At 60.4% G+C, this 22,428-nt stretch overlaps 2 protein-coding genes across 5 annotated transcripts; one reads left to right on the forward strand and one right to left on the reverse strand.

The window, feature by feature from the left end:
- Window positions 1-536: 536 nt before the first annotated feature.
- PITPNM1 (phosphatidylinositol transfer protein membrane associated 1) lies at window positions 537-14,078 on the forward strand. Of its 3 annotated transcripts, none has more exons than XR_008714501.1 (24): window positions 537-717; window positions 1,622-1,740; window positions 3,220-3,434; window positions 3,520-3,641; window positions 3,845-4,069; window positions 5,752-6,078; window positions 6,168-6,263; window positions 6,345-6,452; window positions 7,150-7,211; window positions 7,297-7,553; window positions 7,898-8,087; window positions 8,190-8,297; window positions 8,548-8,705; window positions 8,790-8,995; window positions 9,475-9,645; window positions 10,280-10,444; window positions 10,701-10,849; window positions 10,985-11,095; window positions 11,515-11,631; window positions 11,878-12,026; window positions 12,130-12,279; window positions 12,371-12,554; window positions 12,862-12,986; window positions 13,592-13,611. XR_008714501.1 is itself a non-coding variant. In XM_055580658.1 (24 exons), exons 2-24 carry the CDS (start codon window positions 1,663-1,665, stop codon window positions 13,853-13,855), a joined length of 3,741 nt encoding a protein of 1,246 aa, XP_055436633.1. In that variant the 5' UTR covers window positions 537-717; window positions 1,622-1,662; the 3' UTR covers window positions 13,856-14,078. The 3 variants fall into 3 exon arrangements, 1 of the variants encoding a protein (XP_055436633.1); XM_055580658.1 differs by having other exon boundaries at window positions 12,858-12,986; window positions 13,592-14,078; XR_008714502.1 differs by lacking the exons at window positions 12,862-12,986; window positions 13,592-13,611 and having other exon boundaries at window positions 11,271-11,631; window positions 12,371-12,508.
- A 607-nt stretch (window positions 14,079-14,685) lies between these two features.
- On the reverse strand, window positions 14,686-20,857 carry AIP (aryl hydrocarbon receptor interacting protein). Of its 2 annotated transcripts, none has more exons than XM_055580659.1 (6): window positions 20,636-20,854; window positions 17,574-17,753; window positions 16,059-16,247; window positions 15,518-15,694; window positions 15,274-15,415; window positions 14,686-15,002 (listed from the first exon to the last, which is right to left on the reverse strand). In XM_055580659.1, exons 1-6 carry the CDS (start codon window positions 20,732-20,734, stop codon window positions 14,797-14,799), a joined length of 993 nt encoding a protein of 330 aa, XP_055436634.1. In that variant the 5' UTR covers window positions 20,735-20,854; the 3' UTR covers window positions 14,686-14,796. The 2 variants fall into 2 exon arrangements, with proteins under 2 accessions (XP_055436634.1, XP_055436635.1); XM_055580660.1 differs by having other exon boundaries at window positions 14,778-15,002; window positions 15,282-15,415; window positions 20,636-20,857.
- Between the last annotated feature and the right edge of the window lie 1,571 nt (window positions 20,858-22,428).

Consider the following 22,428-nt stretch of genomic DNA (forward strand, 5'->3'; position numbering starts at 1 on the left):
GCCCACGGTCTTGGCGCCATTGGCCAGACTTGTGAACCCGGAAGATACAGGTGGGGAAAGCGCTGGGGCCCCGTTCCGGGAGGAGCCCCAAGACTGGAAGTGAAAGTGACTGCAGCCGTCTGAATGACCTGGCGGTCTGGGACACCGGAACCCCACCGGCTAGGCCAGGGATGTCAGAGACCAGCCGGCCAGACTTGGGAAGGGGAGGCGCTTCCCCCACCCTGGGCCCCGGGTTCCCGGGGCCCGAGAAGTTGGGGATGGGACTCTTGTCATATTTCCACAGCACACTGGAGGGCCGGGCCAGGGTGGAGGAAGGATCCCAGAGTGTCTGGGGATCCCAAAGAACACGGCCGGCCTAAGCAGCGACAGCATTTGGAGAAGGGCCTCTTCCCCCGCCGCCGTGGGGAAGGAAGGAAGGTTGGGGCCGCCCTCCGCCGCCGCGGGCGGGGCTGCCCGGACCCCGCCGGGGTGGGGAGGGCCGCGCGCCCAGGAAGGGGGCGGGGCAGCCGCAGTGACGCGGCGGTCGGCGGGGAGGAACCGGAGGGGTGCCGGCGGGCAGACCGGGAGGAAGGTCGGGGCCATGGGCCCGCGCTGCGCCTCCAGAGGGTCCGGCCACTGCTGGAATCCGCGGCCGGGGCTGGGGGCGCTCGGGGCTCCGACCCGCGGGCCGTCGGCCCCCGCCCGTACCGGGTGAGGGGCGTCCACCCTAGACTAGAGGTGAGCCGGGACGTTGGCGGGCGGGCCGATCGAGAGCACGGCGGGGGACGGGGACACCGGGGAGCAGAGGGAAGTGGGGGCCTCTCGCTTGCTCAGTGGGTGCGAGGTGGGGGTACGGCGGCAGCGAAGTCGGGGCGCAGGTGGACGGAGCAGGGCTTGCAGGGCGGGGGCCCGTAGGGTACTTCTAGCCTGAGCCTGAAGAGTGATCAGCCCTGGAGAAGGAGGATGAGGCAGCTGCATAGACGAGTGCCTGGGGGCCAGGAACGATGCGGGGAAAGGGGAGCTGGGGCCTGGGCTGCCCGTCAGGGTGGGGAAGACAGGTCTCGGGGCGGAGGTGTTATCTAGTCTTTGAAGGTAGTTTCGGGGGTGGGGGGCGGGGGGCGCCCGGGGCTGCTCCGCGGAGAGACACGCGGGGGACAAGGTTCTAAGTGGATGTCCAGGAGTGGGGGACACGGACCGACTCGGGGAAAGGGATGCAGGGGGCGGGCCCCGAGGGGCGGGTGGTGGAAGGCGGCCCGGAAGGAGGGGCCCCAGGGTTCCCAGGGGCGGGTCCCCAAAGGATGCTGTTCCGAGGGGCTTAGGACGCCGCCGCGGCCGGAGAAGCAAGGCTGGCCCGCCAGCCCGCCGGCCACCTCCCGCGGCTCCTGGGGGCCCGCGTCAGCGCGCGGTTGCCATGGCGATGGGCGGGTGGGGGGCGGGGGCTGCGCGGAAAAGAGGTCAGCGCTAAGCTTCGCGGCGGCTCCCGGCCCCCCGCGGCGCTGGCTGCAGAGCTGGGCTCGCCGCTGCCTGCCCTGTGGCGAGCCCGGGCATGGGGTCCCCGCGCCTGAGCCCCTCGGCCCGCGCGCAGGGCTCGGGGCCGCGCGCCGCCGCCCCGCACTGACGGCCGCGCGGTGCCCTGCGCCAGGAGCCGCGGAGGCCGCGCGCGGCCGGCCGAGCGCTTTCAGGATGCTCATCAAGGAGTACCACATCCTGCTGCCCATGAGCCTGGACGAGTACCAGGTGGCCCAGCTCTACATGATCCAGGTGAGGGCGGTGGCAAGTAGGAGGCCGAGGAGGGGATGGGGGCATGCTTCATGCTGGGTATCCGCAGGAGCGCGCAGGCCACACCTGGGACAAGGGGCCAGGCCCAGCTCAATCCCCCTCCAGTCCAGCCCCGGGCCTTGGGAGGGCTCAGGCCAGAGCAGAAGAGAGCCCGTCCCCAGTCGGATGTGGGGGAGGGGTGGGGTGGTTAAGGACTGTGCGAAGAGGGACGGAAGGGCCTGGTGGTGCCTCCCCACCCTGAGTGCCCAGCCCCTGCTGAACGCTCAGCCCCCATCTGATCTCCTTTAATCCTCCTTAGAACCCGTAATCCTCTGGAGGTAGGGAGAGGAGCGCATAAGGAGGCAAGAGTGGGGGGCAGAAAGTGAGGAGGGGTCCCAGGGGGTAGAGAAAGACTAGGAGAGGTTTCCCAGAGGGTGAAGGAACCTGGCCACCCCCGGCGGTCAGGGAGATGGGCTGAGGCTCAGGGCCAGAGACTGTCAGAGGAGTAGGCAGGGAACCCAGAGGGTGAGGTCTGGGCTGAGAGGAAGCAGGTAGGGAGCCAGGCTTGGGCGGAGAAGTGTGAGCCAGGGCAGGCGCCCGGGGAGGGGAGGAGGCCGGTGCCCCTTCCAGAGGCATCCCCTGAAATGTGGGACCAGAATCTGAGCAGGCAAGAGGGCTGGGATCTGGCCTCAGAGGGTTGGGTGAGCCATGTTCAAACTCCTGAGCTACATAAGGACAGGATCTTAGTGCTCTCCAACTAGGAGGGGTGTGGCAGGAGCTGGTGTTGGGGTCCTAGAAAGGCAGGGATCCCTTTTACTCTCCTGATTCTTCCAGCCTGCCCACCCTGGCCCCTTGCTGGCAGGGCATGCAGCTTGTCCCCCTTAGGAGCTTACACGGGCTCTCTCTCTGCTTGAAGTACACCCCCCACCCCACCCCATATCTGCCCAACACCCTCCTTTCCCCCCCAAGTCATCTTCAAATCAGGGTCATGTTATCTTTTCAGTGAGGCCTTTCCTGCCCATCCTATCAAAACTGCAACCCCCAACTCTATCCACCTAACCCTAGTCTATGCTTTCTTTTTACCATGGCACTTAGAACCCTCTAGGATGCTTTTTTTCTGTTTTCTGTCTACTGTGTCTCCCTCCGCTGGAGTGTACAGTTCCACAAGGGCAGGCAGGGGTCTTTACTCTGTACATCACCAGATCCCAGTGAATATAAGCCCAGACAGTGCCTGAAATAGAGCAGACAGCAAATACTTGAATGACTGAACAAGTCCTGGCTTGCAGAACCCCAGAGGGGACTGGTCAGAGGCTATAATCCTGACCCCAGTAGCTATAAGGGAGCAGAGTGGGATTTCAGAGACCTAGAAAAGCTGGGACTCGGGCCTCAGAGCTGCGCCGGGGACCAGGCCTAACTGGGGAGCCCATCCCAGGAGCGGAGTTAGGGCTGAGCTGCCCATCCTCCTCTTGCCCTGGGCTGCAGAAAAAGAGCCGAGAGGAGTCGAGTGGCGAGGGCAGTGGCGTGGAGATCCTGGCCAACCGGCCCTACACAGATGGGCCGGGCGGCAGTGGACAGTACACGCACAAGGTATACCACGTGGGCTCCCACATCCCAGGCTGGTTCCGGGCACTGCTGCCCAAGGCTGCCCTGCAGGTGGAGGAGGAATCCTGGAATGCTTATCCCTACACCCGAACCCGGTGAGTGAGTGGGGTGGGTCAGGGGCCAGGAGGGGAAGGGCCCTGGTGGGCCCAGTAGTGACCCTCACCCCTGCCCTCTGCCCAGGTACACCTGCCCCTTTGTGGAGAAATTCTCCATTGAAATTGAGACCTATTACCTGCCCGATGGGGGGCAGCAGCCCAATGTCTTCAACCTGAGTGGAGCTGAGCGGAGACAGCGCATCTTGGGTGAGACCTACAGCCAGTAATGACCCCAAAGCCCCTCTCAGACCACCTGCCACCTGGAGAGGTGGCCTCTGACAAGTCCCAGGCTCACTTCCTGGCCTCGGCTTTCTGTGCGTGAAAAATTGCCCTCCCAATCCCGAGGTGGGGGAGGAGTAGCAGGGGCTGGAGGGGGCTGATATTGCTCAGGGCTGTTGGAACCTTCCCAGATACCATCGACATTGTGCGGGATGCTGTGGCCCCAGGCGAGTACAAAGCAGAAGAGGACCCCCGGCTGTACCGCTCGGCCAAGACAGGCCGAGGACCGCTGGCTGATGACTGGGCGCGCACAGCAGCCCAGACCGGGCCCCTCATGTGCGCTTACAAGCTGTGCAAGGTCGAGTTCCGCTACTGGGGCATGCAGGCCAAGATCGAGCAGTTCATCCACGATGTTGGTGAGCACCCTGTCCTGGGAGGTTCCACTTAGCATGCACTAGGCCGCGTGTTTGAGCCAGGGATGCTCCCAGTCTGCCGGGGACACAGAAACATAAAACCATCCTTTCCATTTGATAGGGTGGGTGCTGGGGCAGAGGGGAGCAGCGCAGCCTAGCTGGGGTTGGGGGAGCCTGCCTTGAGGTACAGGGAAGAGTCAGAAGGGCAAGAAGCTGGCAACATAATCTCTGAGGTTCATGCCGGTTCAGACACTCAGAGATGCATCTGCTCATCCATTAAAATTCTAAGACGCCAATGTTCTGTGGGTCAAGCGAGGCTTAGAGACTCTCAGGAGGGTCTCCAGCTGTAACTGGCAACACGCCGTGGAGTGCAGGCCGAAGCTGGGTGCTGTCAGAGTCCCTCCCACCCCAGCTCTGAGTTCCATCCTCCTGCTCTGGTCTCCAGCAGGCCCTAGGTCATACTCCCATGGCTTAGCCCTGCCCCACCTCCCAGGTCTGATGCTGGGCTCCCCACAGGAAGAAGGACGGGGGCCCCCAGGGACCTGGGTTCCACTCCACCACGGACTCTCATGGAATCTCCCCTCCAGGGAGCTGCTTCCTTAATTGTCCCTTTTGTAAATGAGGAAAAGGTTGGGCCTGATAGCAAAAGCTGATATTGTTATCACAAGATGCCAAATCCTCTGCTAATCACTTCCCATACAAGATATCTTTCACACCCCCCACACCCCTCAAGGTAAAGACTATTATGATTCCAGATGAGGAAATTTAGCTCAGAGAGTAGTAATACAGGCTCTTTATCCTAAATTTGGAAAAAGTCCAAAAAGCACAAATAAGATTAGGGGCCTCCCTGGAGGTCCAGTGGTTAAGACTCTGCACTTCCTATGCAGGAGGCTTGGGTTTGATCCCTGATCAGGGAACTAAGATCCCACATACCATTGAAGAAGGAAATGGCAACCCACTCCAGAATTCTTGCCTGGAGAATTCCATTGACAGACGAGCCTGATGGGCTACAGTCCACAGGGTCACAAAGAGTCGGACACGACTGAGTGACTAACTTTCACTTTCACTTTCACCATGTGGTACAGCCAAAAAAAAGCAAGTGAAAATCACCCACATATAACCATTATTAAGATTCTAATGCATTTCCTTCCAGAAGTTTATAATTCAATCATTATTACTTTATTTCCTAGATACTGAGGTTTCTAACTTTACTCCTCTGCTTAAGATGAAAATATCCCAGAATGGGTATCGTGTTTTTGCTTCACTAAGTGCCAACACTTCCATTAACTATTAACACCTTCATTAACCATCAACAATTTCATTAACTGTTAACGCCTTAATTGTTGACTCCTCTGATGAAGTCAGCAGGGAGCCAGCTGAAAGAGCAAGAACAAACATTGCTCCCAGCTTCCTGGGGTGTCGGGGTGAGCTCAGAGCTAAGAGTTGGGGTGTCTGGAGGGACAAAAGAGGCTGTGGGCAGGGAGGTAGGTAGGACAGGAAGAAAAATACCCCACTTCCCACTGCCATCACCTGGACAGCACTCACCCTTCCCTACTTTGCGGCTCTGGGTGGGTGGTGTGCCCAAGGGAGCCATTACCCAAATTCAAGGGAATTCAAGGCTTGGTATGCAGGGCAGGGACACTGGGGGTGGGCAGGGCACAGCTTTGATGTCTGGGCACCTATAGGTCTGCGCCGGGTGATGCTGCGGGCCCACCGACAGGCCTGGTGCTGGCAGGACGAGTGGACAGAGCTGAGCATGGCTGACATCCGGGCACTAGAGGAGGAGACTGCCCGCATGCTGGCACAGCGCATGGCCAAGTGCAACACAGGCAGTGAGGGCCCCGAGGCCCAGCCCCCGGGGAAGCCGAACTCTGAGGCCCGGGCCGGGGCCAGCCACGCCGGCACCCCCGATGGGCCCGAGGCCCCCCCAGGCCCCGATGCCTCGCCTGATGCCAGCTTCAGCAAGCAGTGGTCTTCATCCTCCCGTTCCTCCTACTCATCCCAGCATGGGGGTGAGGCTGGGGCACGGGGACTGGTGGTGGGGTGTTGGGAGCGTGGCCCTTGGCCGGACGCCCAGCCTGAGGCCCTCGTGGCCCTGCAGGGGGCGTGTCTCCCCAGACTTTGTCTGAGTGGCGCATGCAGAACATCGCCCGGGACTCTGAGAACAGCTCCGAGGAGGAGTTCTTTGATGCCCACGGTCAGCACCCCAGCCCTGCCGGGGGCGGGGGGGCCCTGAGCAGTGCCTACAGCCCCATGACACAGTCCCTGGTCCCTTCAGAAGGCTTCTCGGACAGTGACGAGGTCTTCCCCAAGGAGATGACCAAGTGGAACTCCAACGACTTCATCGACGCCTTTGCCTCCCCCATGGAGGCTGAGGGGACACCAGGTAAAGGTCCCCTATCCCGTCACCGGCCACCCGCACCCCCTAAGTGGTGGGGACTCAGAGAACTACTCATTCCTAAACATAACGGGGACCTAAGGTGAATGTCAACCCAGAAAGGGTGCTCTTTAAATACACAGATGAATGATGAGTGGATAATGGGTAGATGGATGGTTGGAATGTAAAAAGACAGAACAAAGAATGGAGGAATTCATTTGGAGGCCGGGAAGTCTTCATGCAGGAAGTATAGATTTTGAAGGACTAGACCAGCTCTGTCCAAAAGAACTTTCTGAGATGCTGGAAAGGTACTCGTCACTAGCCACATGTGACTCTCAAGTTCTTGAAATGTGGTGAGTGTGACTGGGGACCTGAATTTTGCACAGTAATTTAATTCACTTCAACTTAAACAGGCACATGTGGCTAGTGGCTACCACATGGGACAGGGCAGGATCAGAAGGAATCTTCCAGGCAAACGGGCATTGTGGGGAGAGGCGTCTCTGGGAACAGCAGGGACTGGCTGGCCTGTGCTAAGGTCTAGAAGTGTGAAATGACCTGGGGGAGTCAGGTGAGAGGGGCAGGTCTGAGGGAGATGGGGGCAGGGGGTAGTGCCCAGGCAGACAGCGAGCGGGAGCACCTGAAGTGCCAGGTGAGGGCATCCCCACAGAGCCCTCAGTCTCTCTCCCTGGCACTCCCCCTCCCATAGACCCTGGAACCGAGGGCACCAAAGACCTGGGGGACGGGGCCCGGGCACCCAGGGACTCGGAAGTGAGTATGGCCGGCCACCCCGCGCCTTAGTTCTGCCCAGCCACACACCAGCCACCGCTCTGACGTCACACTGTGCCCCCTGCAGGGCCCAGATGGAGACAGCGCTGGGGAGCTGGGGGCGGAGACATGCGCGGTCCACGCCCTCTTCCTCGTCCTGCACAGTGGCAGCATCCTAGACTCGGGCCCGGGAGATGCTGACTCCAAGCGGGCGGACGTGCAGACGCTGAGCCTAGCCTTCGAGGCTGTCACCCGCGTCCACTTTCCCGAGGCCCTGGGCCACGTGGCGCTGCGCCTGGTGCCCTGCCCACCCATCTGCGCAGCCGCTTATGCCCTCGTCTCCAAGTACTGGTCTGGGGGGTGGAAGGCGGGGGTGGACACACAGGGTCCCCGAGGTGTGGACAGCCACCTGGAGGCTCCTGGAACCAGAGAGGCCCCCATGGGGCAGGGCGGTGGGGGGAGAGGCCAGGAAGCCAGACACCTGGGCCAGTCACCTGCCCAGCTGTCCTCAGTTTCTAGTCTATGGCTCCACAGAGCCATAGTCTATGGCATCACAGAGCCCTCTGGGATACTGGTGGACCCCACAAAGCCCCCGTGGTGCTGGGACTTGCTAACAGGTCAGGGGGACTTCGAGGGGGCAGGGGTAGGCCTGGAGGCCCCGCCCATTCATTCCGCCCCTCCTCCTGCAGCCTGAGCCCCTACAGCCACGATGGTGACAGCCTGTCCCGCTCCCAGGACCACATTCCCCTGGCCGCCCTGCCGCTGCTGGCCACCTCATCATCCCGATACCAGGGCGCCGTGGCCACAGTCATCGCCCGCACCAACCAGGCCTATGCGGCCTTCCTGCGCTCCTCTGAGGGCGCCGGCTTCTGCGGGCAGGTCAGGGGTTAGGGGTTGTCCGGGGGGAACTTGCCGGCTGAGCCTCCCCCACCCTCCTGCCCGTGCTGCAGCCCCTCCTGACCGCGCTGCCCTCTCTCCCAGGTGGTGCTGATCGGGGACGGCGTCGGCGGAATCCTGGGCTTTGATGCACTCTGCCACAGTGCCAGTGTGGGCACTGGGAGCCGGAGCAGCAGCCGCCGTGGAAGTATGGTTAGTGTGGCTGGACCTGCCTCCACCGGAGGAGCGGGGGTGGGGGGGAGACTCCCCTGCTCTAGTTCTCTGCCCCAGGAATCTGACCTCTCTCCAGCCTGTTCCTTGCTGCCTCTGTCCATCCCCTCTGGGGCTCTGCTCGCTGGCTCTAAGTCCCTGCCCAACCCCCATGCCTCCTTCCTCACTTCCAAATAAGTAGAAATCGATTATCTCCAGTCCTAAGGATGTTTCTGTCTCCTGCTTCTTCTAGAACAATGAGCTGCTCTCCCCGGAGGCAGGCCCAATGCGGGATCCCCTGGCAGAGGGGGCTGAGGGGCTGGGCCGGGCCAGCCCAGAACCCTCTGCCCTGCCCACCCAGCGCACCCCCAGCGACATGGCTGGTCCCGAGCCCGAGGGCTCTCAAAACAGGTGACATTCCCACCCCATCAACCCCAAACTGGGCTTGTGCTGGGCTGCGGAGGTGGCAGCGCTGACAGCCACCTCCGCACGCAGCCTGCAGGCAGCCCCCCCAGCCACCTCCTCCGGGGAGCCCCGGCGGGCGAGCACAGCCTCCTGCCCACCCACTGCCACCTCTGAGGCTCCCGACAGTGCCCCCTGTGCCGCCCGCCTTGACTTCAAGGTCTCCGGCTTCTTCCTCTTTGGCTCCCCGCTTGGCCTGGTGCTGGCTCTGCGCAAAACTGTGATGCCCACGTTGGAGGGTGAGCCCTTGGGGTGCAAGTGGGGGGCACACCTCCTCCTCCATCTGCCCCTCCCCTTAGCTCCTCCAACCTCTCCCTCTCACCGGAAATTCGAGCATTTATGCCATTCCCCACTGTAAAAATTAAGTTTCTTGGCTAGAGAGGGGGAACCTGAGGCCCAGAAAGAAGGGACTTGCCAAGGCCACGTTTCCCAGCATGCACCAGGAGGAACTTGTATGCCCAGATGCCCTTCCTGAGAAAGGGTCCAACAGGCCTAGGGAACACTTCATCCCGAGCATCAGCAAATCGAAGGCTGTGATCCCTTGTTAGCCAAGAGACCTGTCTCACTTTTAAGCAGGACCCCGGGGACCCCCCAGGGAGTACAGTCTGGGAAGCGCTGTTTCAGTGCCACCCAGCATGTCAGGGAGCTGCTCCCCACCACCCCTACCTCCCAGAACGCCCAGCTGAACCCCCTCTCTCCTTTATCTTCTGGGTACCAGTGGCCCAGATGCGGCCAGCCTGCGAGCAGATCTACAACCTCTTCCATGCAGCCGACCCCTGCGCCTCCCGCCTTGAGCCCCTGCTGGCCCCCAAGTTCCAGGCCATCGCGCCCCTGGCGGTGCCCCGCTACCAGAAGTTCCCTCTGGGAGATGGCTCATCTCTGCTGCTGGGTACGCACCCAACCAAAGTACAGGGAAGAGGAGGAGAAGGGCCCCAACAGTGAGGGATGGAGATAGCCGCCCCCCCCAAGCAAGAGGCAGTTCCCGCATCATTGGTACTCTCTCAGGTCACCACTCCCAGGACCAGGAGCCGTCCCCTGGCCCCTTGGGCAGTCTGGATCCCCAGACCCTCTGCCCAGAAGCTGGGGGCAGTGGTGGTGACTGGACTAAAGAAGAGAGGCAGTGACAGCGAGAGCAGCACTCACCACTGGGGCGGGTGTGAAGGGGTGCTGCATCCATGTCTAGGCATGCACTGTGTCTCCATGGGCACTTGAGGTCACGTCCTGATGTGGGTTGTGTACACATGCATTTAAGTGAGTACCCATCTGGCCCCATGAGACAAGCGGGCCTGGATTGGGGTGATGGTGGCAGGCATTCTGGCAGGAATGCTGCTAACAGGGGAGAATGCCCCCACCCTTCACATCCACCCACATGTTGGGGCAATTCAGCCTCAGCCAGGACCTGACCAGGGAAGGCTGGCAGCGGAGATGGGGGAGGTGTGGGGCGGAGCAGTCCTGGAACCCCAGTGGAAAGACAGGCGGGTGGCCTGGCCCAGCCCACCACTGAGGCTGCCCTCCACCCACAGCCGACACTCTGCAGACCCACTCAGGCCTCTTTCTGGAGGAGCTGGAGATGTTGGTGCCCTCAACACCCACGTCTGCCAGTGGTGCTTTCTGGAAGGGCAATGAGTTGGGCGGTGACCCGCCAGCCCAGCCAACTGCCCCCAGCACCACTAGTGAAGTAGTTAAGAGTAAGTCAGGCCAGCCACCCCGCCTGGGGGTGGGGGGCAGTGGTGGGGGTGCGGATACTTGTTCCACCGCTGAAGCCCAGCAGAAACACCCTTGCCCCAGAGCCTTGGCTCTGGAACAAGGGGGCCCCAGCACCCAACTCTGGACTGGCAAAGAGCAGGGCTGGTGGAAGAGAGGGAGGGAAGAGCCCTAGAGGCCAGACAGGTGGGCCTGGGGTGAGAGGCCACCCCTGACTCACTGCCCACCGTGGCCGAGCAGTCCTGGAGCGCTGGTGGGGGACCAAGCGTATTGACTACTCGCTGTACTGCCCGGAGGCACTCACCGCCTTCCCCACCGTCACGCTGCCCCACCTCTTCCACGCCAGCTACTGGGAATCGGCCGACGTGGTGGCCTTCATCCTGCGACAGGTGGGCCCAGGGATGCGGGGAGGGGGGTGGGGGGGAAGCGGGCAAGGATAGGGAGCCGGAGCTGGGGGAGGGGCAGCCCCAGGGACCCTTCCCCCGCCCGCTTCATGTGGCCTCGCTGGTGCCCATTCCCCGCAGGTGATAGAGAAGGAGCGGCCACACCTGACCGAGTGCGAGGAGCCGTCCATCTACAGCCCGGCCTTCCCCAGGGAGAAGTGGCAGCGCAAACGCACCCAAGTCAAGATTCGGGTACGTGCCTTGCCGCTAGGGACCTCAAGTCTCCTTGGGATCTCCGCCCCTAAGCCCCTCTCAGGTTCCACCTCCTCCTGCCTCGGCCCCGCCCCAGGTACCACCAAGTCTCCTCCCCTCCCTCTTCCCCGCTCCCTCCGCCAAGTCAGGTTGGCGCTCATCTCGCCCCTCTCAGCCTCTGCACAGGGTCTATATTGCCTCCGCCCCTTGGAACCGCAGTCCGCACAGAGGACCCCCAGGACCTCTGATCGGGGTCAGCAGAAGCGCCCACCCATCGGGCCTCGCCCCTCTCTCGGAGCGAGCTGGCCCGCCTCCTCCAGGCAGCGCGCACACACGTCTGGGCGCGGGTCCCCCTCACCAGCTCTTCCCGCCTCCCTGTCATCTCCTGGCCGTGGGCTCACACTGTCTCCTCCCGCCAGAACGTCACCTCCAACCACCGGGCGAGCGACACGGTGGTGTGCGAGGGCCGCCCCCAGGTGCTGAATGGGCGCTTCATGTATGGACCCTTGGATGTGGTCACGCTCACGGGAGAGAAGGTTAGGACACAGAGGCCTCAGTCCCATGTAGACCAGCCCCCTCCTCGGGCTGACCTGGCCCCAAGCGGGAGCTCCCTGGTCCCGCCTCCTGTTCCCTGGACAGCTCCGGGTCCTGGCAGGTTGAGCCCCCAACCCCGTCCTCCTTCCCCCGCCTCAGCCCTCTTCCGCTCAGCTCCACGCCGCTTAGGGGTTCCCCCCTCCCTCCGCTCCGCTCAGGGGGACCCTCTGGCCCTCTCTCCCTGCTAGGTGGACATCTACATAATGACGCAGCCGCTGTCGGGCAAGTGGATCCACTTTGGCACCGAGGTCACCAACAGCTCGGGCCGTCTCACCTTCCCGGTGCCCCTGGAGCGTGCGCTGGGCGTCGGCGTTTACCCAGTGCGCATGGTAGTCAGGTGAGCGTGGGGCGGGCCCGGCCTCTGCGGGGCGGGGCTCCCGTGGGCCCCGCCCCCACGCCGCTCACACAGCAACCCACCCCCACCCCCGCCCGGGCCGTAGGGGCGACCACACCTACGCCGAATGCTGCCTAACGGTGGTGGCCCGCGGCACTGAGGCCGTGGTCTTCAGCATCGACGGCTCCTTCACCGCCAGTGTGTCCATCATGGGCAGCGACCCCAAGGTGCGCGCCGGCGCCGTGGACGTGGTCAGGTAGGAGCGGCTGCCCCTTCTCTTCCCCGCTCGCTGTGAGGACTGGTCCCCACCCCTGGTGCGCGGGGCTGACCGCCGCCCCTCCCTGCAGACACTGGCAGGACGCGGGCTACCTGATCGTGTACGTGACGGGCCGTCCTGATATGCAGAAGCACCGCGTGGTGGCCTGGCTGTCGCAGCACAACTTCCCCCACGGCGTCGTCTCCTTCTGCGATGGCCTCACTCACGACCCGCTGCGTCAGAAGGCGATGTTCCTGCAGAGCCTGGTGCAGGAGGTGTGGTGGTTGGGGAGGGCCCCCGAACCCCGTGATTGCCCCGAGAGGAGGCCCGTTTGTTCCCACCCGCATGGCCCTGGCTCCCAGCCTAACAGACCGCACATCCCCGCAAGGGTCTCTAGAGTCCTTGGGGCCAACTAGGGAGATCCGGCTAGCCCCACCCCCCAGCCAGACTTGGTGCTGGAGACTAAGAGGCCCCGCCCCTAACCCTTCAGCACTGAACGCCCACCAAACCCCACCCTCTGTCTCCCGCCCCGCGCCCCCCTCCCCCCCGGGGCTGCTGATTGGCCTCTCCGGCCACAGGTAGAACTGAACTTCGTGGCCGGCTACGGGTCCCCCAAAGACGTGGCCGTGTATGCGGCGCTGGGCCTGCCCCCAAGCCAGACCTACATCGTGGGCCGTGCCGTGAGGAAGCTGCAGGCGCAGTGCCAGGTGAGGGCCGAGTGAAGGTGGGGCTGCTAGCCAGTTGGAGCATGGGAGCCTGAGGCTGTGCCTTGAGGACCACTCGTGCGTTAAGAAGCACCTAGGAGGGAGGCTGTGAACAGGCTGGCCAGCTTTGGGGAACTTGGGCTTCTCCTAGGATCTGGGAGGTCACGAGCAGCTGGAAGCTTCCGGACAGGCCAGAACGGGTAACTCAAGCTGGAGTATGAGCAAGACCTTGGGTGCTCGTTCCACGCTGGCATGGTTCTGGGCACAAGCCTTGACCTTTCTGAGCCTCACTTTCCTGTCTGTAGAACGGATCTCCGCAGCCGTCACGAAGAGCCCATGATTTACTGCATGTCAGCGAGCACTGGGCTGGGCACAAAGCAAGTGCCTGCTAAATGTTAGCTGCTGTTACTTCCCTCCAAAACCCCATTTTACAGATGAGGAAACTCAGGACGAGGCCCAGAGAGGGGCAGGCTCCCCGGCGGGGTTTGGTCAGGCTGTGCCAGCCTGGTACTGCAGCCAGCACTGCCCAGAGCCTGGGAAGGGTGGGTGAGGGCCGTGTGTGGGCCCGAGACCGGCCATCCCCTCACCCTACCCACCTCTGCCCGCAGTTCCTGTCCGATGGCTACGTGGCCCACCTGGGCCAGCTGGAGGCTGGCTCCCACCCTCATGCCACTGCGGGACCCTCAAGGGCCGCCCTGGCCAAGAGCAGCTATGGTGGGGCTGCCCCTGTGGACTTCCTTCGGAAGCAGAGCCAGCTGCTCCGCTCGAGGGGCCCCAGCCAGGCGGAGCGGGAGGGTCCTGGGACGCCGCCCACCACCCTGGCGCGGGGCAAGGCGCGGAGCATCAGCCTCAAGCTGGACAGCGAAGAGTGAGGCTCCAACTGTGGCTGGACTTGGGTTATTTATTCATACACTCGAAGAGCCCCAGTGGAAGGCTGGGCCCCCAGCCCCATGACCTGCATCTGTTTGCCCTCAGGGATAGTTCCCTTTCATGCTGGAGGACCCAGCCCTGGGGGCTGGAGGAGGGAGCAGCAAGGGTCCAGAGGCTTTTCCAGCGTGTGTAACTCCATGGAAATAAACACCGCCTGCATCCCGCCTGACTGCCCACCAGCGTGGCATCACAGGGCAGCCCAGCTCACAGTTTCTAGTTCAACAGAGATGCTGAAGGGCAGAGAGGAGCCGGGATGTGCCCGGGGTCAGACAGCAGGTCAGAGGGCAGGGCCAAGATTAGGACCTGGAGAGCCAGCCTCCCCCACCCTCCTTCCCCTCCCCACCTGGGCTGGCCTTTCAGTTACCAGGGGCCCAGACTTGGCTTCTCACTGGAACCACTGCCTGCATGAGCTGAGACCGTGAGATTGGGGGTTGGGAGGGGGGCGATGGGGAGGGCTGCACCGGGAGCCCACCTCACCCAGGCAGTAAGCCTCCTGGCTTGCACTTGCTTCGTCTCCCCCTTAAGACTGAAGGCTCCCAGGCACCTCGGCCTTGGCCACCAAGAAACACTTCCCTTGTGACAGAGACCATCCTCGTTTCTCTGTCAGGCACACGGAGGCCCAAAAAGGTCTCAGAGCTGATGAACGGGGAGCTGGGATTAGAACCCCTATTGTTTGCCTCCCCAAACCACCCAAGTACCAGGAAATGAGGGGCAATGACCCCAGCTTTCCCAGTGGATCAGTTCGGCAAGCCCAGAGAGGGAGAGAGAGACAGATAAATAAGGCCTTTATATACAGAGAAGCATGATATAGTTGGGGGGTGGGTGGGCTGGCAGCGTCGGCGGCGGCAGCAATGGGCGGGGCGGCCGGGCCAGCGGGGCCCCATCAGTGGGAGAAGATGCCCCGGAAGCGGGCCTTGTCCTCCTCGTCCTTCTGGCGGATCCGCGCCTCCAGGGCCCGCAGCTCACGGCTCACCACAGGCGCCAGGGCCGGGTCCAGCTGCAACACCTTGGCGAAGTCAGCCTGGGCCTCCTGGGCATTCCACACGGCCGCGTGGGCCTTGCCGCGCTTGAAGTAGGCCTTGACATTGTCTGCAGTGGGCGGCAAGCGCCCAAGGGCATGAGAAAGGGGGGCCAGCCAGCACCCCACCTTGACTGCCTGCACCAGGGGCCCAGCGTGGACGGAGCCCTCCTGCCCTGAGGATGCCAAACCTCCCCCAAGCCCCATTCCTCTCTCACTGGCACAGCAGGGCCGCGGCCCCACTGGGTGGGAGCTACTGGGTCAGGCTCCCTCGGGAGTTCAGAACGGGGGTGATATGGAAGGCCGCCTCCCTGCCCTGGTGACCCAGCGCCCGGCGCTCACCGTCATACTTATTGAGGATGGAGGAGCAGTGGTCCAGCACTTCGTAATACTCTTGGGCCACCAGCTTGCACTGACAGTAGTTGAGCAGCAGTGGGGTGATCTGCTGATCCAGCTGGATCCAGTCGGGGGACCCAGGCTGTTCCTGGGGGCACGGAGGCAGGGACAGGGGAAAAGATGCTGAAACCTGGGCCCCCTGGGCCCCTCCCGACCCCTCCCCTCACCCACCGCAGTCCCCAGGCAGCACCTTCATCTGAAGGTTCTTGAGGCAGGCGATGGCGTCGTAGTACTTGGCAGCGGCCTCCTTCACGTGGCCCTCGCGGTACAACCGGTTGCCCTCCTGGTGGATAACCGGCACTGCCTTTGCCTTCTCCTCATCCGTCATTGCCCACGGGTCCTGCTGGTACGTGCCAGGGTTCTCCACCTGCCGGGGCATAGGCCAGGTCAGGGCCCGGGGTCAACCTCTGGGCTGGCTGGGCCTGGGACACCAGGTACCAGAAGCAGAATCACTTCTTCATCCACTGACCATTCAACAAACACGTGTACAGCATCTCCTGCATGCCCAGCACTGTGCTGAGTTCTAGAAACCGAGCAATGAGCAAGATGGTGAAAAGCCCTGCCTTGGCAGACCTGAGGGAGCGGGGAAGGGCCCCAGGAGGGAGGCACTCCTTGTGCCTGTCCCACCCAGCCCTCGAACAGTCAGGGAGGCCACCAGCTCTGGGCAGGCGGGCAGAGCCGGCACCCTCTCTGAAACTGGGCGGTAGGGGGTTGGCCTGGTGGCCCCTCACCTTCAGCATCTCGATGTCGAAGATGAGAGGCTGGGGGTTCTGCTGCAGGGCGTCCAGGTCGGCGTGACCCAGGGAGTTGTGTTCGTGCATCTGGGCAATGCCACAGCAGTGCCGCTGGCCCTCCAGGGGGTCCTTGCCGGCTGCGATGTTGCGTAGACTCTTGGCCACCAGTGGGTACAGCACCACGTGCTGCAGAGGGTGAGTGGGCAGGGGGGCTCTGTCAGCACGTGCTGGCTGCTCATGGGCTCAAGAGGCCCCGCCCCTTGTCCCATCACCATCTGAGAAAGGACACTGAGGCCCAGGAGGACTTTCCCTTCCCGACTCCTCCGGCCTCCCAGCCCTCCATCACTTTCAGGCCAAACACCCATGCTTCCCACCCCCTCAACACACAAACACGCACTCCCACTGCCAACCTGTCTCCCAAGCCCTGACAAGTCCAGGGGAATTCTTACCTCTTACCTGTCCTCCTCCCAGGCTTGCAGCCCATAAGTTGGGCTCCTCATCATTCCGGGGGCCCTTCCACACTCTATTCCCAGCATCTCTTCTCTCCGGCCCCACCACCAACCCTTTCGGGGCCCATCTCTGAGGTGGGATTAGGGCAGCAACTTCAAAATCCTCATGGGGGACCCTCAGGCATTGGAGACCTAGCTTTTTTATGGTGTTTGTTTTTTTTTTTTTTTTTAAGTCTTGGCCTACTTTAATTTTTTTTACTTTTTGGCCATGTGGCATGTAGGATCATAGTTCCCCGACCAGGGATCCAACCCACGCCCCCTGCATTAGAAGTGCAAAGTATTAACCACTGGACCACCAGGGAAGTTCCAGGGACCTAGCTTTTGACCTTTCACTAGGGACACCTGCTGGGATGGTGGAAGCCAGACCATCCCCATGCCTAACCTGCTCTTCTCACTGACCCTGTTGTCGGCTCGGGGCCGACTGCTCAGCTAATGTTCATCCAGTCAGCAGATATGTTCTGAGTCCTGGCTCTGGGCTGGCCCACACTGGGCACTTTCAAGGTAAACAGGCCTAATCCCTGCCCTGAAGTAGCCTAAATGCAGACAAAGGACCAGATCCTGGCCATGCAGAGTATGAGAGGTGGAGAACCCAGAGGAGGGGTTCAAGTCAAGCACCAGTAGTCAGGGAAGGCTTCCTGGGGTAGTGACCCAGGAGTTAGTTTGAAGTAGGAAGGAGGATGTTGGGTAAGGAGGAGATGGGAACACAGGCAGGTGAGTGGGAGGGAGACCCTGCAGGGGCCACGTGGGCATCTATGGCTTGTGCTTCAGCTTGGCAGTGACCAGGAGCAGAGGGGATTGAAGCAAGGAGCTGTAGCGGGTATTGCACTTGAGAGCCAGTCCCTGGCTGCAGTCTGGCTAAAGGAGAGAAGGCAGACTAGGGGCCAGGAGGCCAGTGCCTGGCGGTGCAGTGCCCTGGAGGGAGTCGGTGGTGGCCTGGCCAGGGCAGAGGATAGGGAATTGGGTGTGGCCAGACAGACGCAGGCAGGCGTGGGGTACGGGGTACCTTGACGTCGCAGCAGAACTGGGCGATCTCCCCCTCCCGCATGGTGCGCACGATGGTCTCCCACACGGGCAGCTTGAACTTCTTGCCAATGATGAGCTCCATGGGCTTGCCGCGCACCCGGCTGTCATCCAGCACGGCGCCCTCCTCATCACTGCGCAGAGTGCGGTAGTGGAACGTGGCCTGTGGGCCGCAAATGGGATCAGACAAGGGCACGGCCTTCCCACAACCACAAGGACAAGGCCAGCTCACAGCCTGCAGGTGGCACAAGGGACAGGGCTCACCCAGGGGTCACCACCTGACCTTTACCACACCACCCAGGAGGGAAGGGGTCCAAGTCACATGGCGAGTAGGTGGATGGGCTGGGACGAGAGCCCAAGGGGTCTAGCTTTAGTCATTCTTTCAACAAATATTGACAGAGGACGAGATGGTTGGATGGCATCACCGACTCAATGGACATGAGTTTGCGCAAGCTCCAGGAGACGGTAAAGGACAGGGAAGCCTGGCGTGCTGCAGTCCATGGGGGCGCAAAGAGTTGGACACAATTGAGAGACTGAACAACAACTACATGCCTGAGCTCTGTGCTAGGCCTGGCAGTTGACAAAACAGACAAAAGCCCCTGCCCCCGTGGAGCTCACAGGGAACTTCTAAAGGAAAGAGACGGGCCTCAAACAAAACACACTCGGTGAGGTGGAGCAAAGTGCTATGGATCAGACATCAAAATGCAGCATGGTAACGCACAGCGAGTTCAGGGAGCCAGAGTCACTGAAGGAACTCCCTGGCAGTTCAGTGGTTAGGAGCTGACAGTTTCACTGCTGGGGCTCAGGTTCGATCCCTGGTCAGGGAACTAGGATTCTGCAAGCAGCACTGTGTGGCCCCACCCCCCTCCAAAAAAAAAAGAGAGAGAGAAAGCAGAGACTTGAAGGGAGTACAGGAGAAGCAAGCCAGACAGATGCTGAGGTAGGAAGGGGTGGGAAATTTCTTGGCCAAAGAACAGCAGGTGCAAAGGCCTCGCAGAGGGGCAGCGTGTGTGTGTTCACAAAGCGGGAGGCCAGTGCCGCCGCAGCAGCAGACTGAACCAGGGGAGGGGCGGTACCTCACGGGGTCAGCAGGTCAGCAGGGAGGGACCCCACAGAGCCTAACGCCTGTGGTGAGGACTTCGTTTTTTCACTCTGAAATGGAAGCCACCAGTTGGCTCCAAGCAGAAGAGGGACATGATCTGATGCTGGTTCTGCTGGTGCGGGGATGAGACAGGTGGGAGAGCCGGGAAGACAGAAGCAGGAGGTGAGTTAAGACGTTACTGGAATAACCCAGGGGAGAGACCTGGACCATGGTGGGAGTGGTAGAAGTGGTCAGATCCTGAGTGTACCTTGAGGATCTTCTGGGGGGTGTATGAGAACAGGAGGAGGCATGGAGACCAGGAGGTTTTTGGCCTGAGCAACCAAAAGGCTGGAGGGGCCCTACCCTGAGATGAGAGGGTCAAGGGGAGCAGGTTAAGTTGCCAATGAGATTTCCAGGTGGAGACGGTGAGTAGGGAACTGGATATCAACTTTAAAGGGGAGGGAAGGGTAGACACAGACATTTGGGAGTGGTCCAGGCACGCGTGGAGAGTTTCTTAAAAGACACGAGCCTGGATGAGATCATCTCAGGGTGAGTGAAGAGAAGTCTTGAGACTGAACCCTCCACAGGATATGGTTAGAGGAAGCCACATTCTTTCCCACCCCTAGCCACCCCTCTGAACTCCGTTTCCGCATCAGTAAAATGGAGTTAGCAACAGTACTTACCTCACCTCATGAGAATGAAAGCAAATAATCTTGTGAAGCATTGAGCACCACGCTCTTGTGAACCCTCAATCAATGCCGGTGATTGATGATTGTTTTCTTGTTTTTTATTTGTCCCTATTCTTTCGGTGTCATTGTTCACACATCATCACTATTTTTGGTGTTTTCTCCAACTGGTGTCTGTTCCATCCAAGATCTCCCTTGCCAAGACTTTCTTCAAGGCCACCACCCCCCCCACCCCCACCCCAGCCCATAGGGAACTTCACCCACATCCCTTCCCTCATGTCCAGAAGCACCCCTCTATGTATCACTGATCACTAGGGCACGCAGCTCTGCCCTAGGGCACTCCTGTGAGCCAGGCTTTACCTTCGCCATCTCTGCACAGCTCTTGTCGGCACAGTAGCTCTTACTTTGGGTGCCCCCAGTATGTTTTAAGTGTTCAACTGTTCTAGTCATCAACAAGATGTATCACTTCAGTTCATTTTTGGTGCCAGGATCTTTACTCATTCGCTCAATATACATGTCCTGTGTGACTGCTCTGCTGGGCACAGGGGCTGCCCCCAGGAAGCACTTACGCTACAAACAAGTGGCCTGGGACAGGCCCTCCAGAAGAAAGAACTGCATGAGCAGAAGGAGGTAAACCTGGAGGCGTACATTATTGGGGCGGAGAGGGGTGGAAGAGGCTGGAGCTAGAGGCCTGGATGTGCAAAGGAGGAAGGTGGGAGGCTCTTTATTTCTTAGCCCTTGTCTGTCCCGACCCAATGCCACGAAGAGCAGTAGGAAAGCTGTCAAAAGGGTTCTCGTCTGGTAGACCCGACCTCCTGGCCTGTTCTCTGGGTTTGTGCGTCCCAGGGCCTCAGTTTTTCCACCTAAGCAATGGGAGCTGGTCTACGTTTTCAGAAGGCCCTTCCATCCATAGAAGACCTTGAAACTTGCAATCCAGGGGCCCCTCCCAGAGCCCAGCTTTCTCATCTGGGGTCCTCTCCCACGCTGAGTCTGGGCAAGCAATGGGGTCAACCCCCTTACCTCCCGCAAAATGTTTATTGATGACTGACGGCCTCCATGACCTATGTAGCCACTCGGCCAAGGCAGGGGGCGGAGCTCACGCATCCGAATTCACCCTCTACTTAAATCCAGGCCAATCAGCGTCGAGCTCGGCATGTGAGCAGTAGGGTCACAGACCACTGCTGTCTGGGCATGCGCAATATCTCGCCTAAGGCCTCCTCTCGCCTCGCATGCGCACCGCGCCACCGACAGGTTAAGGGGAAGCGGGTCGTTACGAACCTTAGTTCCATCCTGAAAGTCAGGGAGCGCTCCTCGGCCCTCCTGTATCACACGCTTTTGGATCCCGTCTTCCCGGAGTCTTGCGATGATATCCGCCATCCTCCTTCCCCGCTGCTCTCTTTCGGCAACTTCCGGACTCGCTCGGCAGCTTCCGGACCTGCTTCGGCAACTTCTAGAACTTCGGCAACTTCCGAGCTGGCGCCATTTTGGTTAAGGGCAGACGCCGAAAAGAGCCCGAACGTAGAAGCGGGCTGTGATTGGTTCTCTGCTCCGTGGCTGAGCCCGCGGGTCAGGCCAGGGGCGGGGCCTGAGACTGTCCAGGGGCGGGACTGGGGCCTGTGAGACAGGCGGGGCGGGGCGTCCCTAGGAACTGTGTCCTTGAACCGATTTGGTTTGGGCCCTCCCAAGTGGCCGTCTGCCACGCTATTTAAAGTTGTAAAAGTAGCACGACAGCATTACAGAAGTGGGGGGAGGGAAGGTCGGCATCCGTAAGGTCACCTCCTAAAACTACTATTTTTGTGTATTCCTTTTTGTTTTTTCTTTTAGCTTGCCTAGCACAATACTCGTGAGTTTTCCATCCTGAATTTTTCTCATCAATCAGTCAATCTGGGTATAAGAAGGAGGGGAAGAAGGGTTTCTGTATTCCCGTGGAAACTCTAAGCTCCCCAAGAGACTGGCAGCCCCTTGTGGTGTCCGGGCTAGCCGTGTCGTCACCACGGGGTCCACCGCGGTGTCTGGCACATAGTAGGTGCCCAGCGAATATTCGGGAATACAGGAATGATAGAAATGAGGCACCTCAGAGGCTAAAACATTTCTCTCCGCCTCTGGAAACTAGTTGTGAAGAATAACTCTAAAGCGTCTTCTCCCACTTTGGAGGTTTCGGTTCAGTTCAGTTCACTGTCTCAGTCATGTCCGACTCTTTGCGACCCCCATGGACTGCAGCACGTCAGGCTTGCCTGTCCATCACCAACTCCCAGAGCTTACTCAAACTCATGTCCATAGAGTCAGTGATGCCATCCAACCATCTCATCCTCTGTCATCCCCTTCTCTTCCTGCCTTCAGTCTTTCCCAGCATCAGGGTCTTTGCGAATGAGTCAGCTCTTTGCATCAGGTGGCCACCGTGTTGGGGTTTCAGCTTCAGCATCAGTCCTTCCAAAGGCTATTCAGTACTGATTTCCTTTAGGGTACACTGGTTAGATCTCCTTGCAGCCCAAGGTTTAGGTAACTGAATAAAGGGATGTCTTCCGGCCTGTGCACTGTCCTCAGTCCTTTCATAACTGGGAAGAATTACTGTCCGTCCCCTTTGCCCCACGTGCTGAGGGCTTCAGATATTTATGTTGGTTCATTTCCCCCAAGAAGTCCCCTGAGAGAGGTGGAACCTCTGGGCCGAAAGGGAAACATGTTTTGTTTTTAACTTTTGTTTTTCACTCGCACAGGAAGTTTTATAGGCAAGTTCTGCCAAATTCTGAAGCAACGAGTTGTCTGTATTCTTACACAGATTGTTCCAGAAAATGGAAAAAGAGGGAAAGTCAACCAACATATTTTATGAGAGTAGTTTAATCTTGATTCTAAAAAACTTACTTAAACCATTAGGCAAGACAAGTCTACACCGATTTTACTAATAAATATAGATATGAAGGAGTCCCAGTTGGCGCAGGGGTAAAGAATCCGCCTGCCAATGCAGGAGACACAAGAGAGTCAGGTTTGATCCCTGGGTTGGGAAGATCCCCAGGAGTAGGAAATTACAACCCACTCCAGTATTCTTGCCTGGGAAATCCCATGGACAGAGGAGT

The sequence above is a fragment of the Bubalus kerabau genome, chromosome 5 (assembly GCF_029407905.1).
Source record: "Bubalus kerabau isolate K-KA32 ecotype Philippines breed swamp buffalo chromosome 5, PCC_UOA_SB_1v2, whole genome shotgun sequence".
NCBI lineage: Eukaryota > Metazoa > Chordata > Mammalia > Artiodactyla > Bovidae > Bubalus > Bubalus kerabau.

What these genes read in the sequence shown, in the direction of transcription:
- PITPNM1 (XM_055580658.1), top strand. Translation starts at nt 1,663, where the DNA reads ATGCTCATCAAGGAGTACCACATCCTGCTGCCCATGAGCCTGGACGAG. An exon ending in CTACTCATCCCAGCATGGGG is followed by an intron (nt 6,079 to 6,167) that starts GTGAGGCTGGGG and finishes GTGGCCCTGCAG; the next exon opens with GGGGCGTGTCTCCCCAGACT. An exon ending in GCACCCAAGTCAAGATTCGG is followed by an intron (nt 11,096 to 11,514) that starts GTACGTGCCTTG and finishes TCCTCCCGCCAG; the next exon opens with AACGTCACCTCCAACCACCG.
- AIP (XM_055580659.1), bottom strand. Translation starts at nt 20,734, where the DNA reads ATGGCGGATATCATCGCAAGACTCCGGGAAGACGGGATCCAAAAGCGT. An exon ending in ACTTTCAGGATGGAACTAAG is followed by an intron (nt 17,754 to 20,635) that starts GTTCGTAACGAC and finishes TGCGGCCCACAG; the next exon opens with GCCACGTTCCACTACCGCAC. An exon ending in CATCCTCAATAAGTATGACG is followed by an intron (nt 15,003 to 15,273) that starts GTGAGCGCCGGG and finishes CGCCCACTGCAG; the next exon opens with ACAATGTCAAGGCCTACTTC.